Below are 20,998 nucleotides of genomic sequence, written 5' to 3'. Positions count from 1 at the left end.
TTCAATTCTGAACTATTACTTGATTTGCAAAGCAGGCACAGAAGGCCACTTGCCAGTACAGTTCTTATTCTTGCCTATTTCTTGTGGCATTCATTCTTCTGCCATTAAGACCACCCGATTAAGCAAGACTAAATTCACATCTTCCGTAGCTTCGCTCCAGTATGGCCTTCGATGGCCAGAGATGCCCAGGTTTTGTTAAGCAGGGAGGCACGTCAAAAGAAAAGACCCACAGCCGTGTTTGAGTTCATCGTTTCATTCTCTAGTTTAACAAAAACAAAAGAAAAAAGTTGGACACCAACGATCACAGCGCCAGGAAGAACGGCCAACTCGTGAGCTACCCTCATTGATGCCTGAGGGGCTTTTCAAGGGCAGAGTTTGGGAGGGAGGAAGGGAAGAATTCAGCTGCCACTTTGGCATGGCAAAACGTGGTAGTGCTGGCAGACTGGATAACATCATCCTCCATCTCTTCCCAACAGGTACCAGAACATCTAAAACAGCACAAGCTTTTGGTTGTTGTCGTAAGAGGCTAGTCCAGTTTGGGGGCTCATGGAAGGGGAAGGATTTCCTCTGTGCGTGGGTCAGCCAGTCATTACCAGGAACTGAATCAAGTCGATTTGGCGTCAGTCAACTCAGGGGCTTACCATGACGTTGCTTTGTTCCATATTGTCTGATCAAGCACACTGCCGGGACACACACCACACTGCAGAGTCTTGGTACCCCCTTAAAGCCAACCACGGGACAATTTTTCGCTGGTCAGGTTTGCAGAGGTGAGACCGAGTGAGCTAAGCCATGATCATGAATCCCCACACCCAAAGGCAACTGAATGGGGACTGACTGAAAAAGAAGCTGATCTTTATTGACATGTATATGGTGGGAATTGGCATTTTAACTATTTAAGCCCCGACGAGAGGCAACTGCCAGGGCCTCTTCCCCACCTCCATTTTTTTATTTGACCAATCCCAAGTTCCTGCCACCTCATTAGGGCACCACACTCGATTAAAGAAACCCAGTTAATTAAAAAAATTCTCCTCGGTAAAAAAAATCACGTGAAATTAATAAAAGCTACACAAATCACCAGGGAAGAAACATACGCAGCTAGGTTTCATTCAAAAACTCTAGCAGCTTTCCACCAAATCCTTTGCTTAGATTAAGCACAGGAGACATCAGCTTTCCCCTATCCGGCCTCTGTATTCCATGATACCAGTGCACCACGCAGCAAGGGGTTGCAAGAAACTGGGGGAGGCTTTTGGAATTGCCATGAATGTCAGTTTGATAAAGGGACTGAAAGGCTTAGGAGATGCAGGATTCATCCCTCCCAGCAAGTAGCCCACTCTTGGTTTCAGGGCATCATCTTTGAAACTGCAGTAGCCCCTCCCGCTCCAAGGCTAGGAAAATGCATTTTGGCATCTGTTTCAGAAGCATGGTGCCTTTACCCAGAGATTGTTTGCTACCCTGGAAACAGAGGCGGGCGCTTGGTCTCCATGGAGCTTCCGCAGCCTTTGCTGTTGTTGCTACCAGCCCTTTCCTGGATGATGCAACTATGGTCTTCTGAAGGATTCATTCAGCACTGACCTATGTCAGTCCTATATAGCCCAAATACATCAGAGCTACACAGGTCTCTTGGCATCCTCTTTGCCCCTTCGCCTCATCTTAGGGAAGGGGGGGGTGTCTGTAAAGAAATAAAAAGCCAGCCGATGATATCCAGTGCGGCTATTTTCTCTTTTGCACTCTAATCTCTTGAACTGGAGTGCAGAATAAAGCCACAGGCGGCCCTTTCCCACGCTACAGTGCGTAAACTCATGAGTTCCTTCTAATTTATACTGGCAAGGAAGAGACAAAACCACAGGTCACTCACGAACACACACACGTGCGCCTCTTTACCTAAAAAAATCAATGAGGTTTGAAGTAGTCCGAACAAGAACCCAGTCTTTATCTAAAAATTGGTCCCAAACCCGGAAATCTCCTTGGCTGTACCAGCCCAGTCCGCATCAAGAACGTGTGCACAGCTGAGACAAGAGACTTTCCAGGACAGATGCTCGCTTCCAGGGGTGCCTAGAGCATTGCCAACAGAAACCTTATTCCCACCCCCCGCTCCCCATCAAAGCGTCGCGGCCGTACATGACAGGCGGCTCGTCCCCAACCAGTGACACGTCATTACAAAGTTTCCATTCACCGATCAGCCCGGTGGTCGTAGCCATGTTGTTGAACACCGAACAAGCAGCGGTGTGCTTACAACAGATGTCTACCTGCGTGCCAGTGACAGTACAGGGTGTTCACCTAACAAGAGGCAACATGCTGCGGTGACGAGATGAATCTCAGTTGCTTTTTGTGGATATCTTGATGGTATCCAGGTGCCAAGACAGAAGATGAAGCAGAGCATGAGCGAGAAGAGACGGTTATGTTCGAGTCTCCCGCTTATTTTAAGATGATGTGGTAACTGTCATTGGTTTCAGCTGCAAAGGAAACACAGTGTCGTTGGACACAGCGGAATGCAACGGCTGAATCCCCTCATCCCACGTTCAAGACCCACCAAAATGCCGCAAGCTGACGCTGAGCACACTCGCCTCAATAAATACTGGTTTGTTTTATAGTGGGAAGAAAAGCCCAGAGAAAGTAAAAGCAGAACAGGGGACGGGGGGCTCACACAGACACCCATATGCACCAAACAGACGGTTTACCTTTCATTGTGTCCAAGACAAAACACGACTCATCTTGAAAGTTCTGTATCATCTAAAAGCATGAAGGAAAACAAACAGCAGCTTTAGGGATCCAGGCATTTACTCATCCGGAAAGGAGAACTGCAACACTTCAAACGTGAAACGTATCCAAGCAATGTGCCTACCTAAGGTTCCCGGCTCGCTTTCTTAGTAAGAGGCTGGCCTTGAGAGAAGGGCAGAAGAGAAGCCTCAATCTGCTGCCCCTTCTGAAACACATATGAAGAGAAAAAGAAATACCACTATACACCTGAATTTAATAAATTATATAATTTTCCAAAAAGGATATTTATATTTTTAAACATCAACCTATAATTTCCAAAACACTTCTGCCAACACAAAACAAACTATACAAGGTTTCGCGATTTATCCTTGTTCCGCGTATCAGCTTCATCAGAAGTCTGTTGCTCTGTATCTTGGGTAAACTTTGTTATGTTCTTTGTGTTTCAACATATAGGTGTGAAAGTATAGGTTAAGTACACTTCTGTGGGAAATGCTGTTTTATAAGTGTATTTGTGTTTTAAAGTAACAGGATTTGAATCAGAGAGGCTCAATGGAGCAGTTAAGTTTCTCCTGTATAGCAAGATATAGAGCCACAGGCTTCTGGTGAAGCTGATATGCGAAACAAGGATAAATCGCAAAACCTTGTATAGTTTGTTTTGTGTTGACAGAAGTGTTTTGGAAATTATAAGTTGACATTTAAAATTATAAATCATCTTCGGAAAATTATATAATTTATTACATTCAGGTGTATAGTGGTATTTTTTTCTCTTTACATATATATGTGTGCTTTGGGTACCACTCCCTTATTAATATTTTGCCCCTTCTCAAATGGCTACCTTCGAAGTCATTAGCCTCAGTGGCCACTGACTGAAAAGAGAGGCAAGGGGGAGGCAGGGAGACAGAAGAGAGATGAGAAGCAACACCTGCCCTTCATTAGACTCCTCGGGAGCCTCCAGGAAGGAGCTGCAAAACTGCTTCATTCTAACTTCTTGCGAGAGAGTTCACGGAGCTTCCTCGTTCACTCGACTGCCACCAATTCTCAGTCTCCCCCACAGGGGACGTGTGTGGCTACTGTTCAGCTGCTAATCCACCTGGTTCTCATTCACACACCCAGGCTATTTTTGAAAGCAGCTCAGTTATAAAAGACCCAACGCATGCGGGGTGGAAGAGGCTTGTTGGAAGACTGGACTGTCCTAGGTTGTATGGGTTAAAAATACATGGAGAACAGCCCAGTGTTCCGACAAGTCTCTTCGATCTCACTTGCAATGGATCATTTTTAATCGGTTTAGGGACTGAAGAAGAAGAAGAGTTGGTTTTTATATGCCGACTTTCTCTACCACTTAAGGAAAAATCAAACCGGCTGACAATCCCCTTCCCTCCCCACAACAGATACCCTGTGAGGTAGGTGGGGCTGAGAGAGTGTGACTAGCCCAAGTTCACCCAGCTGGCTTCATGTGCAGGAACGGGGTAACAAATCCAGTTCACCAGTTTAGCCTCCGCCACTCAGGAATGGGGAATCAAACCCAGTTCTCCAGATCAGAGTCCACCGCTCCAAACCACCGCTCTTAACCACTACACCACGCTGGCTCCCAGCATGAGAAATGGCTACTCCTTGCTTGCTCAGACTTTTCATTTGAGGTAGATTTATTTATTTAGAATATTTCTAAGCCGCTTCTTCACCATCCTGCTCAAGATGGCTTACAATTAAAAACCACAGTAACCACAAGCCATTGGCAGAAGTGGCATAAAAACTATCGATAAAACTGAAGAAGAGTCTGGCACTTAAAAGAAAGCAAAGTAGGCACCAGGTGAGCCTCAAGGGGGAGGGTGTCCCAAATGAAGGGGGCCACCCCAGGAAATGTCCTGTCTTGTGACCACCTGCCTCACCTTTGTTCTCCAGATTACAATAATAATAATAATAATTTATTGCAGTCATAGACCAGTAAATATAGTATTGCATTGCTATGCTACAAATCCAAAATCTCAAACCTTATATTTAAAAAACTGGTAACAAGACAAATAAAAAAACAGATAAAATACTATTCGCAGTATAAAACTGAGAACCACCTGTGGCTCTTCTGCGCACTGTTCCCCAGTGTGGTACCTGCCACATGTTTCAGAAGAGTGAGCAAGGGCCTTCCTCTGTGGGGCCTGTGGTTGGCAGTTGGATGCCTCTGTAATACAGCCACCACCAGAGGAACGGGTAAAACTGTGAACCTCCCTGAGGTGCAGGCCTCTTGCCAGGGAGGTTCCTCTGTGGAACAGGCTTCCTCGGAAGGTGGTAAGCTCTCCTTCCCTGGAGGTTTTAAAGCACAGGCTAGATGGCCATCTGTCAGCAGTACTGATTCTATTACCTTAGGCAGATCGTGAGAGTGAGGGCATCTTGGCCATCTTCTGGGCATGGAGCAGAGGTCATTGGGGTGAGTGGGGGTTAGTTGTGAATTTTCTGCATTGTGCAGGGGGTTGGACTAGATGAACCTGGTGGTCCCAACTCTATGATTCTATGAGAGAAGTAAATGTGGCTCTTTTGGCGATGATAATAGTTAATGTGAGGCTCCATGAGTTACAGGTATTCCACTGAGCATCAAAAGAGAAGGGCGGGGGGACTAACACGAAGGAGTCACCATCAGAGATCACAGGTCTATTAACAACATTTCCTGGACATGTAAATCGGTCCAGAAATATTGGAAGAAAATACATAAGAACGTAGAAGGCATTATCAACCAAAAGATGATATATGATCCTAAACTATATCTATTGAATAAAACTCCGGATAACATTGACAAGGATCAACAAGATATGCTAAAATACTTAATTACAGCTGCAAGAGTAGTTTTAGCATCTTTATGGAAAACAAATACAATACCACAAATCGAGATTTGGATTGATAAAGCATACGAATACATAACAATGGCACAGTTAACTGAAACATTATAGAAAGATACTCAACAACGAAATAGAGACAAATGGAAACCCTTCTATAAATACATAAAAACCAAAAATAATAATATAACCTTATGAGACTCAGCAGATTCATACTTGAGATCAAACTTAATCAGTTAATAATGTAAGGTACCATGACACTTTACAAAGGGGCAGTACTACTAAATATATTAACGCTGTATAATATCTATGTATTTATTTATATGTATATATATATATATATTTTCTTTTTTTTACCCCATTACCCTTTTTTCCTTCTGTATCCCATTTACTATTAAAAACCAATAAAAATATTTATAAAAAAACAACAACATTTCCAAATGGGATTTTGCCCAAACTGATTTTAGTGTGAAGCTGAAAAACAAAAGCCAGATTTTAAAATGACATCGGATGGCAAGAAAGGAGCAGAACCAGCCGGCAATGCCATCCCAAACTCCCCACGTCCTGGCAGAGGGGCATGCTCACCTCATCACTGATGACGACGTGGATCCCCGTGGGACCTTGTTTGTAGATCTGGCTGATCTGTTGCGAGGAAATGCTGAAGAGTTGGGCTATTTTTTCTGTCAGCTCCACGGCCGTCAACTCCTCCAAGTAGATGGCATGATAGACTGCAACAAAGGAAACAGCAACTAATAAGCAGCACTTCCAAGTCGACCATAAAAGGAGGGGGAGGCCACAAACCTCTTAAAAACGAGGCGCTGAATAAATCCCTGGAGAGGACACAGGGAGCTCAATATTAAGTTGCTCCTCAACACACTAAATACTTAGAACATGGCAGGAGGAGGAGAAGAGTTGGGGTTTTTTATACCCCACTTTTCTCTACCTTAAGGAGTCTCAAGATGGCTTACAATTGCCTTCCCCCCCCCCACAACAGGCACCTTGTGAGGTAGGTGCGGCTGAGAGAGTTCTGAGAGAACTGACCGGCCCAAAGTCACCCAGCAGGCTTCATGTGTAGGAGAGGGGAATCAAACCCAGTTCTCCAGATTAGAATCTGCCGCTCTTAACCACTACATTTCACTGGCTTTACTCCTTTATTCATTCATTCTAATCCACCTCTTTTTTCCTCAGGTCATCAACAGAGCCAGTGTGGCGTAGTGGTTAAGAGCGGCAGACTCTAATCTGGAAAACCGGGTTCGATTCCCTGCTCCTCCACATGAAGCCTGCTGGGTGACCTGGGGCCAGTCACAGTTCTCTCCGAAATCTCTCAGCCCACGCGGAGGCAGGCAATGGCAAACCATCTCCAAACATTCTCTTGCCTTGAAAACACTACGGGGTCGCCATGAGCAGGCTGCAACTTGACAGCACTTTATACCACCACCAGGACATCAACAGGTTTAGTTAATGTATTCTTAATACAATTAAAACAAGAACACAATCTTCCTGGCCATTAAGTGTTTGCTTAATGCAGTCTCCAAAACGTCCATTTATAAAGCATTTCTGTGATGCCTGTTGGTTGTCCAGAGGACACTATTTACTTATAACGCTCTCTCTCAATTAAAGCCCAAACCATGCACCAATTACTTGATTTACGGGGTAGTTCTATGCAGGGTTACTTCAATCGTAGAGCACAATAAACTGGGGGGTTGCATTAGGATGCATGTACTCCCCCCCCACCATCAGTATCATTTCAAGAGGCATTCTCCCATATGCAAGAGTATGCCTCTTCTAGAAAGAGGCTTGTCATCTATGTGTTTATAAGAAGTTACATTAAAAAAAATATTGTTTAAAAAAGTCACCTACCTGATTAGTGGGGAGTACTACTACAAAAAAGTTCCATCAATCCCATGGAAACTACTGCACCAATCATACCCCAGAGCCTTACAAAGTAATCATCCTGTGGCTCCACCAACCAAAGGAGAGACCAATGCTCAGGGCCAGATCCAGGGGGGCGAAGGGGACAGGTGCCCCAGGCGGCGGGCAGAGAGGGAGCAGCAGCAAGAGGGAGAATCAATTGCCCGGAAGAGATGGCTCATTCTGCAGCATGCGCACCCCCTTCCCCCGGTTAGGCTGGTGCTAGGAGGTGGGGGAGGCGCAACTGCCTAGCAGAGATGGCTCGTTCTGCAGCACATGTGCCCTGTCTCCCGATTAGGCTGCTATAGGAGGTAGGGGAGGCTCAATTGGCCAGCAAAGATGGTTTGTTCTGCAGCATACGTGCACCCCATTCCGCCAATTAGGCTACTGCTAGGAGGTGGGGGAGGCTCAACTGCCCAGCTGAGATGGCTTGTTCTGCAGCACGCGCACCCCATCCCCCCAATTAGGATGCTGCCAGGAGGTGGGAGGGGGGAAGGGAGAGGGAGACCCCAGGCCTCAGAGGGGAGTCGCAGCCCTTGGTAAGGCAGAAGCTGCGGCTGTTAGTCAGACGAGACTATGGCCCTACATTACCAGGCTGCAAAGGAGCGTGAGGTGTGTTTGTTGTTTCCCATGTCAAAATTATGTATGCTATATTTTTTAAAATGTCCGGGAAAAGGCTCGGCTGAGAAACTTTCTCCTTGGGTTGGAGAAACTTTCATATGAGCAGTTTCACAACTTTCATATGTGCAGAGGGCTTGATGGAACAATCAAACATTACAGATAGATAAAATAATGTAAAAAGATTAAGCAAGAGTCCAGTAGCACCTTAAAGACTAACGAAATTTCTGGCAGGGTGTGAGCTTGCAGGTATCTGAAGAAGTGAGCTGTGCCTCACGTAATTTCCCTGCCAGAAATTTTGTCAGTCTTTAAGGTGCAACTGGACTCTAGCTCTTTTCTACCATTCATTAACAGTTCATAGAGGTCGACATAATTTACTGTATCATTTAAAAGAGTTGTTGATTATATACATATACATAAAGAAAAACTATGTATATAATATACAAGGGGCGTCGTTTTGTACTTTTGCCCCCCTTCAAAACAAAAACGCATATCTGATGCTGATGTTACTTTTCCTTACCGAAGAAAGTACTGTTGGCTGCATCTCCATCCTCATGCTTCTGCTGGTCCCTCAACTGCTGTGACTCTTGGCAGACGTAGATAGTCAGTCTTGGCCGTACCATCCTGCAGAGGAAGGAAGATGTAAGCACCCGGGAGCTGAAAGGGAGTTAGCTAAGGGCGGGGCAGCAGGAAGAAAGCGATGCCTTCATTAAGCAGCTCCAAGCGGGAAATTGAAAGCCGAAAGCGAATTCACATATTAAGAAAAAGGCACCCTCTAAACACTGGTGGACTGTTGGATTCTCAAGGCTTATCTACCACATCAAAAAAAAAGGCTCTGCGCATGAAGAGCACCAGATTAAGCAAAGACACAAGATTCTTTCTACTGCCGGTAGCCCCAGTGCAAGCGGCGTTTACTGCAGGTCAGGACTGGAGACTGATTGTAAGCTCCTCCCTAATGCTCTTTTAGGGAGACACTCATGGTTGGCAGTCCTTCCCTCATCTTTTTGTGGAAGCATCTTGTGCTCCCTTCTTAAGTCACACCAGGCTTCTCCCATTAGCCCAGCCATGGAGGAAGGATCGACAGAACAGCAGCTTCCACACCACCAGTGGAATGTGAGGAGGCAGCCTAAGCTCTATCTAAAACCCATCAGAACTAGAGAGAAGAAGAAGTGTTGGTTTTTATATGCCAACTTCCTCTACCACTTAAGGAAGACTCAAACCGGCTTACAATCACCTTCCCTTCCCCTCCCCACAACAGACACACTGTGGGGTAGGTGGGGCTGAGAGAGTGTGACTAGCCCAAGGTCACCCAGTTGACTTTGTGTGTAGGAGTGGGGAAACAAATCCAGTTCACCAGATTAGCCTCCGCCGCTCACGTGGAGGAGTGGGGAATCAAACCCGGTTCTCCAGATCAGAGCCCACCGCTCCAAACCACCACTCTTAACCACTATACCACGCTAGGAGGAAGATGGGAGAATGCCTGTATAGAGATGTGACATTTCTGGAAGTTCTAGAACCACTTTGGGGGTGGTGTGTGGGTATGTAGAAATTCTGGGGGGGGGGGGACTGAAACATACGCCAGGCTTATTTTCTATTAAATCTAAAATTATTTTACTGATTTAACACACAAACACATCATTTATAACTTAGTTACCCCACGACTTATTTATGCAATTTAAAACATAAGGGTCTTAGTTTTCTATAAGAAATCACACACATATCCAATACTGCTGTACTCTGTGCTACCACAGCACACGTATCTTAACTTTTGCCATCTGAGAGGTAGGAAAAAAATAAAAACTGGAGGCAAATTCAGTAGTCAAGAAAAGAAAGTGTATCATTTGGACAGAAATTCTCAATGTGTAGGCACATGTGAATATCAAGTTATTTATAATATTGAAGATACCAAACTCTTTAACAATGTGTTGCCATTAAAAACAGTATTAACTGTTGCCAAATTATTCACTTTTAGACATTCTAGAAAATATGTTGACATATGTCTACAGCATACATAGGAATTATCAAAAGCTGTAGATTATCTTTTACAAAATCTTTCTTACTACACGTTTTGGGTAAAAGTTTGCCTTAAAAGCATCTCACTCATTCCAAAAGGAGGGGGAATTAGAAGAAGAAGAGTTGGTTTTTATACCCCGTTTTTCTCTACCGTAAGGAGTCTCAAACCAGCTTACAATTACTTTCCCTTCCTCTCCCCACAACAGGCACCTTGTGAGGTAGGTGGGGCTGAGAGAGTTCTGAGAGAACTGTGACTAGCCCAAGGTTACCCAGCAGGCTTCATGTGGAACAGCGGGGAATCGAACCTCCAGATAAGAGTCTGCTGCACATGTGGAGAAGCAGGGAATCAAACCCGGTTCTCCAGATTAGAATCCGCCACTCTTAACCACTTCACCATCCTGGAAGTTCCCTTCTGTGCTCCCCGCAGTTCCCTAAGGGTACCATTAGAAAAACTGAGAAAGTCAGAAGACCACCCTCCCCCCATTTTTCTGGTTCTTTTTCCAGGCCTTCACATCTCTATGCCTGCACTTTCACATCTGCAATGCTACTCCTCCCCCTGGGATTAAAAATGTATGCGGTGGAGCTGGCAACAGCTATTCTAGACAACCAGCCACTTTATGATCCGTCTGCAGGGACTCCTTCAGTTATGCTAGTTTCTGGGAAAGTGAAACCCTTGCATGCTGCTGTTGGTGTAAGCTGTCAGGAAGGGAGAGAGAGAGAGAGACCAAAGGATTGAATGAAGGAGATAGAGGAAGAGAGCCAAAGGATGCAGACAGAAGGAAGAGTACTGTGCGAAAGAGAAGGTAATGCAGAGTTCCTGGACTTATAGGATGGGGAGAGAGAAAAACCGAGGCGAAAACCAAGAACTGGAAGCACACATAGAGTCCCACCAGAGCAGGAAGAGAAAAAGGTAGTAAAGACTGCAGAGAACCCTGTAGTCGAAGAAACAAACAAACGATGCTGATCTGTAAGCAGGGCATGGGGGAAAGGGTTAATAAAGGTGTTCAGAGAATGAACACCAACAAAAATAAATAAAATGAACACTGGGTTAAAGAGAAGACACCAAGTTAGAATCAGAGCAAGAACCACTTTTTTCTGCTGTTAATATAGCAATATTCCGCTCTTGTGCTTCTCTGATAACTCCCCTTCATGCAATTTTTCCCAGCTGTTTGGAGGACAATCACTTACTTAATCTTCTGTCCGGAAATGAAAAGCACATATTTCTGGCAGATGGCAAATATATCTCTGCTATTCTAAAAATATGAGTGACTGCCATTAAATCACTACCTAGTTAAATATCCGGTGATTCTGTGGCTATTTTAATTGTAATTTTAATTCGCTACTTTAAAATGTGTATTCAATATTTACTTTTTCCTAAAGTGCTGAGTATTCCTTTTTCTCATGTATTTCAATTACTGTTATATTATTTTGTCTAAAAGCCTATGTGCTATGTAGACTACCTTGAATAAATGAAATGAAATAATAAAATACTCATACAGGTTGACTATCCCTTCTCTGGACTGCTTGGGACCAGAAGTCGTCCGTATTTCGAATCTTTCCGTATATTGGAAAATTTTGGAATTTTTGCATACACATGAGATATCTTGGGCATGGGACCCAAATTCATTTATGTTTTATATACAGTTTATAAACATAGCCTGAATGTAACTTTAAACAATATTTTTTATAATTGTATGTACATTGAACCATCAGAAAGCAAAGGTGTAACTATCTCACCAGAATACCTGTATCAGCTGTTAAAGAGCAAAAAAAACAAACACAGTCTTTCAGACTCCACCCACAACGCAGCATACACTGTATTTTATTTTTTTAGTTGAGATAAAACATTAAAAGCAGGCAGCACGGATCTACCTGCATGTCGGTTTGAAGGGTCCGGTTTTCGGATCAGTCCTGATATGGGATGTCCGGATAAGGGATACTCTACCTGTACTATCAAGTTTTGGCCTGTGTTCATCTAAGATTGCCTGGACCAATAAACCTACTATCCCCAAGGGAGGAGTTAAAGACAAGCTGGATGCTCTACATGTCTTGTCGGCTTCCCCTCTAGGAGTTAATTTTAAATCCCATTAAAGCTTCAGCGGGATTTGAAGCAAATGAGTGTTGTTAACTTTACGTACACTATTGAAACATGCTATGAAGAACCATGGGCAACTGCTGCTCATTTAGGCTAAGTGTGCAAGGGGCCACAAAGACATCCATGTGCATCGATGTTCCAGTTTGAATGACTATGCAATACAGGACTACAACATGTGCCCATTAAAATGTATACAGCAGCCCTTGCTCTAGCTTCCTTCGACAGGTGTTCAAAAGAGAAGGGATTACTGATTAAGCAGGCCTAATTGGGCTTTCATTTTACAGGAAGCTCAGGGTCTTCTTCCAGACAGGGATATAAATCAACCCTAGGCTCAATTTGCGCGTCAGCCTAAATTTTGAAGCCTGGTAAGTCAAGAGGCTCTCAGGACCATAGTTCTGGAAAGAACCTCTGACTCGCTTTCTCTCAAAGGGCCTACAGTGACCCCTGCTTCTGGTAGATAGGTCCATCTTTGCCAGACAGAGTTGGAAAGTGACACCTCTCTCTGTAAGTGATCTCCACCCATCACCTCTTCTCCTCCTAACTCCTTATTGCCTTTTGCCACATGCAACCGTAAGGTGTTGATCTGCATGGAGTCAAGAGCAATGGTCTACCTAGCTCAGTACTGTTCCACCTCTGAGCTATGGCCCCTCTGGGCCATCTTCTGTTGATCTTGCCACGTTCCACGTTTGCCTGTTTGGCCTCATTTCCTTAATACCGCCAGTCATCCCTACTCTCAGCTCAACAAACTACAGCTATTAGAGCACTGGGTAGAAGCAAGTAAATCAATTTGGGTGGGGGGGGGGGGAATTAGCACATTTTAAAATTACTGTCAGGATGCATGGAGTAAACGAAGCCTACTGCACTACCCGCCCCCCAGCAAATGCTACAATAACATGTTTCAGTGCTATCTCAAGAATCAGAACTGGAACGTTAACTCTGAGGCATGGCTTGGCCTCTTGCTGACCTTAAACAGAAACCCTGCTGCTGTTCACAGCAGAAGCTGGTCAAGCTCCTTCATCAGAAAAGACTGGCCAACTAGATTTCAAGCAACCAGAAAGCTTAAGTCCCCTTGTAACACAGAATCAGAATAAGCTGACAATTATCAATATTTCACAGAGGACTCTAAAAGGTAAACTGTCTTTAATCAACAGCTGGACATGTGCTGATGCATTGTCCCTTCTATGATGACCTTATATACATATATATACACACACACACACATATTACATCTATCCTCCAAAAGCTCCCAGGAAAATTGGAGGAATGGTATACTTCCTTTCTTCTTGCAGGCCTTGAATCTGGCGCCTCAGACAGTGTTGCCAGATTCTGTGCAGCTGCTAATATCTACTGAGGTACAGTGTTTATTTAGTAACACGTGCTTGGTTTTTAAAAATATCTTTTAATGGAAGGCTGCATATATATTCTTATAACCACTTTGCTAATATGTTTTATTCTGCTGATCTATGACCGGAATTAACTGAAAACTGTGTGGTGTAGTGGTTAAGAGCGACAGACTCTAATCGCAAGAACCGGGTTCAGTTCTCCACTCCTCCACATGCAGCCTGCTGGGTGACCTTGGGCCAGTCACAGTTCTCTCAGAACTCTCTCAGCCTCACTTACCTCACAAGGTGCCTGTTGTGGGAAGAGGAAGGGATTGTGATTATTAAGTTGCTCTGTGACTCCTTACAGTAGAGAAAAAGTGGGGTATTAAAAAAACCTCTTCCTCTTCTTCTTTAATGAAGAAGCCATAGAAGTTTGCTTATCAGTCCCTTCTCCTGACAGCTAGAAGCATATACTACATCCAGAGTTTAAGCTTTGGTCCTGCATAGAGTACCTATTCTCTCCAGGATCAGAGGAAAATGCCTATTATATTAGGTATTGTGGAACACAGGCAGGATGCTGCTGCTGCAGTCGTCTTGTTTGGGGGCTTCCTAGAGGCACCTGGTTGGCCACTGTGTGAGCAGACTGCTGGACTTGATGGGCCTTGGTCTGATCCAGCAGGGCTTTTCTTATGTTCTTATGGTCCAACTTGATATTCCTAGGTGTTCAAGAAAGCCAACAGGAGTTTTGCCTGGCTTTCCTTATTGCATCGTGTCAAAATTATCTTCAGTCTCATCAAGGTGTTCAGCTGCATACCCACAAGCTTTCAAGTACCAAAAACTACTAAAAAAGTAGAAGCCCTGCCTTCATTATTGCTCAGAGTATGAGCTTCCAACCACTGTCTGAAACCCATTCTGATGCTACGCACCGTCCTTTTAACGCATTGAAGAGCCTGATGCCATCTGCAGGACCACAGATCTGTATGACATCTTCTCTGGTCAGCTTCAATAAATCTGACCCTGGGATGTAAAGCCAAAGGAACAGGGTGGGGGGAGAGAAAAAGTAAGAGGGGATGAAGAGCCAACAATTGTTTAAACATGGCAGTTCTCACACTTCATGCCACACCTTCTACTTAGATGCTACCTAAGCCAGCAGACCAACACAGCTAGGTGTTGCATTCAGAGATAACCACCCTGAATGTCAGACTAAGGAGACACACGTGCTTTCTTCTATTGCTGCTTTGGGTTGTGACTGTTTTGAATGGCAATGGCAGTAGCATCAAACAGCAGCAAAAGACATACGTCTACACTACTGGGGGAAGATGAGGGCAGGGACAAAAAGTATAGATAAGGGGAAAGTGGTTAAGAACCATTCATGGTGCCCCTGAAAGAAGGGAAAAGTAAAAATGAGATAGATGGGAGCCATGGGGCACAGAGGCAGCAACCGGTGATGTACAGAGAAATTGTATTCAATTTTGTTCTTTAAATAATTTTAATAAACTTTTAGTGTGTTTGTATTGGTTTCAATTGGGAACACATTTCTAGGTGTGGCTTTCTTCTCCCAATTAAATGGGATGAAACCCTCAAGGGATGCACACCTTTTCCATGATGGCACACCTACCAATTTTCAGGCAGTTAGGAGAAAGCTAAGCTCCAACATAGGAGCTCAGCTTGTAGGGGGTGGGGGAGACTTCAAACACTAGAGTAATGTGGGGAGGTTTGTGCCTCCACCCCAAGGTACCAGCTTGCAAAGCGGACAGCAAGGCAACAGATTTGTCATTTCTAAAGATTCCCAATAAAAAGAAACCCTAACAACTGGATTAATTACCATGCCTATATTAAGGAAAGGAGGTGGTTTGGTTTGGATTTTGATTTGTTCACTTCCCAAATGCACACTGTTATTAGCAACAGGAGACCCAAGGAGATGTCTGGGCATAAAGAGGATCCTAAAATCTTTCAGCACCAACCTGAGAAGTTTGTGAAAAGCCGTGAGAAAGCAGAGAAGCGGTTTCGGTGCAGCCACTGTTGAGCTTCCTGAGGTGTGGATGTCGGCAGTAGGTTCTACAACAGAAGAATACAATTTCCTTTGGTTGGGGGGAACATTTTCAAGAGTCATTGACTATCAGTTGCAGACTCATATGTGGAAGGGGACCACTAGAGAGAGAAGATCATTCTAAACACGAGCTGGGCTAGCTTAAAAAGCCCGGAAGGTTTAGTGGCGAGAGAGTTCAACTAGGATCTAAGGGACGCGGGTCAAAATCCCCACTCTGCCAGGAAGCTCACTGGGTGGCCAGTTACTCTCTAAATCTAATGTACCTCAAAAACTTATCTTAAGGGGGTAATGGAGGGGGGAGGGTGCCAACCTGAGCTTCTTGGAAGAAGGGCAAAAATATACAAAGACAGACAAACCCCTCATAGAAATCTGTGCTGGTAATTAAACACAGAACATGACTTGGGACTTACATCTGCAATTGGAGCAGGAGGTTCAGGCTGGTGGTTTGGAGACCCGTTTCTAGATTTGCAAAAAGAAACAGAAGATGGTTGAGATGGCTTCTCTCCACTTGCCACCCAATCTGTTTAGGCACACAGTTTGATTGAACCACGTCTTGTCAAAGGGGACAATGCAGATATAACATCAGCCGCCCATGGGATCAAGCAGTCACACACACACACACCACAAGCTTTCCATCAGTTTTTCCTCTGGCTTTAACTCTGGCAAAGGACTACCATGACCTTAACTGTGATTAACTTTAACAAACTTTTAGAGACTGGTTTCAAGCCCCGGTTAAGGCTAACTTCAGTTGCGTCTTAACCAAATGCGATGCTGAAGTAGACATTTAACCACGATTAAGGCTACTGGGGGAGGGAATGAGGAAAATATGCACTCAAGGAGCAGAGAGGGATCAAAAATCTGGAATTAGCTTTTGCTTTTCTACAAAGGTTATGAGTAGAAGAGACAAAATATCTATTTTCTTTGTGGGGGGGTTCTCTTCAAGGCATTTTGAAGGAGATAGGGTGTGCCTCCTTTGAAACCTCAAACATATTTAGAAAGAGTAACTTGCTCTTGGACATCGCAAACCAGCAACTAAGCAAAATGGACCGATGGCTTAAAGGAGTCAACAAGAAAGCTGCATTGCCCAGACTTACCCTTCGCTGATGGAAAAGCTGCTGTGCGAACTGCTAAAGCCAGGGGATGATACATTATTGACATATGTGATCTCTGGCCATGGAGAACACTGCAAATGAGAATGCAGTTGTGAAATACTCAGAATGCACCACAGTGGTCAGGCTTGGGCGTATGCTTCGCAAGCGCAGATCTGACATGTGGGGAGAACAGCAGCTTCTACTCAGGCGGGATGGGCTTAAACCCCATGTAGCATATATGGGGAAATGGGGCTCAGAAACCCAACAAGGCTGGGGTGGATGTCCCAGTAGCAAGTGGGAGTTGCATAGGACACTGGAGCACCATCCTTCTGCCTTGCCCCTGACACTTGTGAAACAACTCTAGCTTCCACAGTCTATTTTTTTTACTTCATTGTTACTACCCCACTCTGATAAACAACCCTAATTTCTTTAGATTCTTAAGCAAAACAGTTATTTATTCCACTGTCATCGTTGTTTGCCCTAGGAGGAGGCCGCAGAGCACTCACAAATACAGCTTCTTGGAAGCCACAGGAAACAAGGTCTGTTCTGAAAACTAAGCTTCAAAGGTTCTGGTCTCCCCAACTGACAGGGATGTGAGGATGTTAAGAAAAAGCCAACTGTTTTTTTTTCTTTTTTTCTTTTTGTCAGATGGTTCATCAGAACTGCATTTGCAAGAGCAAACTCGAGAGCTTTTGAGTCACGCATCAGTCATAGTCAGGGTAATTAAAGAGCACTAAAGGAAGAATTTTTCCAGCTCTCTTTGAACTCATCCTTATGCAGGAAGTTATGATTCTAAACTGTGACCCCAGCCTGGTTTAAACATGAAGTTGGATGCACAGAAAACCTTATCCATGTCGGGCTCCCATTGAAACTAGGTCACTGGCACCAACGTGCATAACATTGGTACACGAGGGACTCAGGTCTGGGGAATGCATCACATTGCATGCCCATGCTAAATACATAATGCATAGGAATCCATACCAGCAACGAGTATGTGTATGAGTGCGTGCGCATGTGTACAGACCAGGGTGTACAGAACCAGGGACAGAGGTTATTCCAGAACACAAAGGCATGTATGTGTATATGGCACTAGGCTGAAGTCTACTAGACCACATAAGGGACATAGCTATGGCTAGAGAGCTCTGATCCATCTTGTGCTTTATGCCAGGGGTGTCAAACTCATTTGTTACAAGGGCCAGATATGAGGTAAATGTCACTTGGTCAGGCCGGGCACTGGAGATACAAACTTTATAGAAAATATAGGCAAAGCCAATTAATGATATTTTCTTTTCTTTCTTTTTACTTAAAATACTAACATGCTTAATAACAATAACACTTACAATATTTTATTTTATTTAACACTCTTTGATCATTGCCACCTCGGGGCTGGCTGCCTCGGCTGGCTCACAGGCCAGATAAGAGCCCTCAAGGGGCTGGATCCAGCCCCCAGGCCTTATGTTTGACACCTGTGCTTTATACCCTGACCACTTTGGTGCAAAGGCTACAGCACTGTGGCTACAGCATTTCCTGCCCAAGGCCATTCACTAGGCCAGACTCCCTCTTATAGTCTTTATCTACCCTATTTCAAACAGTAGTTTGTTAAAGACAATGGACAGTTCAGCACTGGATGCCTTACCTCCGTAAGTATTGTCGTCTCATACGAAGGCTGATACTTCTCCTTTTCTTGAGGAGTTCGCTTCTCCATTTTCTCCCTGTCCGTCTTCTGCTTCCTATCAGCTCCTTTGGGCTGGAAGCCAGACATTTTAGTTAAACTAATGCTTGCAGGCTCCAAAAGGAAATGCCAGGCAAAAAATCCCTCTTCTCAACTGATAAGGAGATTGCAGGGGCTGGGGCTGTGTATACAACGTTTATGCCCCTCAAATATAGGAGGAAAGCTGGCAAGAATGAGAAGGAAGTGTGCCGGGGAACCTCTGAAGGTACTGAACTGCCACAGAGATACTTCCAAACACTGCAATTTTTTTTGGGGGGGGGGGAAGAGCAGCAAAGAAACACCAGGACTTGTATCCAGAAGAAAATTGCTTGGCTTCTCCGGTCCACTTGAATTGGACATCGGCAGCGCAGACCTCTAACAAACACCAAAAAAAGGACTGTCAGAGAACAACTGCAGGCATGCACAGGCGTGGATCCTTCCTCTAGCCTCAAGAACCTTCCTCCAGCCTTACACTGGAGGACAAGCCACTTAAGTTGGAGGAAGGCTTCAAATTTTGCTCAGGGAGCAGAAGGATATAGACCACACTGCCTTTTGCCATGGTTCTCTTTCCCTGGACAGAAAACCTGAGATCCTTCCATGGATGCATCCTTACTAGGAAGTTTTGTGCACAAACCGATGTGTTTGGTATTAGGTCAAGACCTTTCAACACTGGAGGCTGGTGAAGTGGGCCACGTATACCTTTACTATACTGCTATTTGTTGAGGATTTGGGGTTTGGCATTCTTTTGGCATAGGGCGAAAACGCATGGTCACTTTATCCTTCTTTAATCCCTGTTTCAGCCAGGATTCAGCCTGGATCGAACGCATGCGTTTCGCTTAATGTGCGTTCGATCCTGGTTAAAACAGGGATTAAAGGAGGATGAAGCGACCATGCGTTTTCACCCATAGTTTGTTTTATTAGCAGCCTGACTAGCCCAGCTTAGGACGAGCTGATCAGAGCTTGGAAGCTAAGCAGGGCTGGCCCTGGTTCGTACTTGGATGGGAGATTGCTATGTGGAAGAAGGCAACAACAAACCACCTCTGCCTGGAACACTCCATGGGTGGGGTCCCCATGAGTCATTTGCAGTTTGATGGCACATTCCTTTTGTTTTATTAAGGTTTTTATTTGAAGCTTTAAATACTTTTCCTGTTCCTGTGTTCTGCATGCAAAGGGTCCCAAGGTCACCTGCCAGTTAAAAGATCTCAGGCAGCCAATGGCAGAAAAGACTTCACTCTTACCCAAGACCCTGGAGAATCACAGCCAGTCAGACAATACTAAGATTACACAGACCAATGATCTGAGGTTACAGTAGGCAGCTTCACTTTCAAGGAGGTCCCTTCCCAGGTGGAAAGGTGGCATAACGAGTTGGACATATGCAACACCAACTCTCATGCACAGACAGCAGAAGGGCAACTATGGGGGTTGAGAAACCTTTTTAAACACGGAAAAAAATAAAATGCTCATTTCCTAGGGGTCCTAGTTCGGGCATCAGACTGGCAACAAGCCCCCCCCCGGGGGGGGGGAGTGAGCTGGAACTGGTATTCAACTTTCCCTACCAGGGTTTAAAAGTTCGTTTTGCAAATTAACGCCAACCCGAAAAACCTGTTCTCCTGCCCCTCTTGCCCTTTGCATTCTCTTGCTGGAGTCCTGCAGATTTTTATCTGGGTAAGCGGTGGGATATGTCCCCAATTCCTCGGAGCGGCAGCAATTGGAAGCGTACATCGTGGACAGGGATGGCATGGAAAGGCCTGAGCCCCTCAAGTCATCTACCCTGTTCCAAGGAACTTGGGATCAAACTACAGTCATTGAAGAGGTTTTACCTCAAGCAGGCATCAAAGGAAGGGCACACAGGAGCGTCTCTTCTTTGTGTGTGTGTGTTTTCTGCTATCAAGTTACAGCTGACTCATGGCGACCCTGTAGGGTTTTCAAGGCAAGAGACTTCAGAGGTGGTTTGCCACTGCCTGCTTCTGTGTGGGCTGAGAGAGTTCTGAGAGAACTATGACTGGCCCAAGGTCAACCGGCAGTCTCCATGTGGAGGAGCGGGGAATCGAACCCAGTTCTCCAGATTAGAGTCCACCGCTCGTAACCACTACGCCATGCTGGCTCTCTCCTTTTTTGACAGGAGGATTCCACTTGCCTCTCCTGTGTGTTCCTCGAACATACTTCTCTCCTCAGCCAAGCTCAGCTGTCAAAAGTGAATTCAACAAGTAGTAGAAAGCTGCTGGGTGTGTGTGTGAATCACCTCTCGTCACCTGTACACCTCTTTTTCTCTGAAAATCAGAGCCTACTACCTATCATATGTGATTGAGGTAGACCTGGATTTAAATAAATCTGCCTGTTGAATCTAGCTCAGACCTCAGAAATCATTTCCCAAGACTGGAATCTCAAACCAAACTACAGCCCTCATTCCTCCCATTCCACAGTTTCTCACAATAATTAAAGACGCCTCGCGTTTTCTTGTAGGAGATAATATTTTATTTCATCCACAAAGTTTTCAGCTTAATGCTATACTTTCATTATCTGTAGCTCAGAGAGTTCGCAGACACAAGTCACCCAGGAATGGCATTTTGTTTGGGGAGACAGAAGTTGATACCGTAGTGACAGGACAGCTCCAGCCAAAGACGTCTCGCTCAGCCACCCCTGGGAG

The 20,998-nt window shown here is 44.8% G+C and overlaps 1 protein-coding gene across 1 annotated transcript in view; it reads right to left on the bottom strand.

Moving 5' to 3' along the window:
- Positions 1-2,395: 2,395 nt before the first annotated feature.
- TFCP2 (transcription factor CP2) overlaps positions 2,396-20,998 on the bottom strand; it is a 59,333-nt gene continuing 40,730 nt past the window's right edge. Inside the window, exons 7-15 of the mRNA XM_056864915.1 lie at positions 18,277-18,387; positions 16,644-16,732; positions 15,960-16,008; positions 15,464-15,557; positions 14,426-14,516; positions 8,590-8,693; positions 6,126-6,268; positions 2,679-2,730; positions 2,396-2,453 (exon numbers count right to left, since the gene is read on the bottom strand). Of these exons, the coding sequence (XP_056720893.1) occupies positions 2,416-2,453; positions 2,679-2,730; positions 6,126-6,268; positions 8,590-8,693; positions 14,426-14,516; positions 15,464-15,557; positions 15,960-16,008; positions 16,644-16,732; positions 18,277-18,387 (771 nt within the window). The 3' untranslated portion in view covers positions 2,396-2,415. The remainder of the gene's footprint in view (positions 2,454-2,678; positions 2,731-6,125; positions 6,269-8,589; positions 8,694-14,425; positions 14,517-15,463; positions 15,558-15,959; positions 16,009-16,643; positions 16,733-18,276; positions 18,388-20,998) is intronic.

This window comes from Euleptes europaea, chromosome 1 (assembly GCF_029931775.1).
Source record: "Euleptes europaea isolate rEulEur1 chromosome 1, rEulEur1.hap1, whole genome shotgun sequence".
In the NCBI taxonomy this organism is placed as follows: Eukaryota; Metazoa; Chordata; class Lepidosauria; order Squamata; family Sphaerodactylidae; genus Euleptes; species Euleptes europaea.
This window is presented reverse-complemented; position numbering and strand designations above follow the sequence as displayed.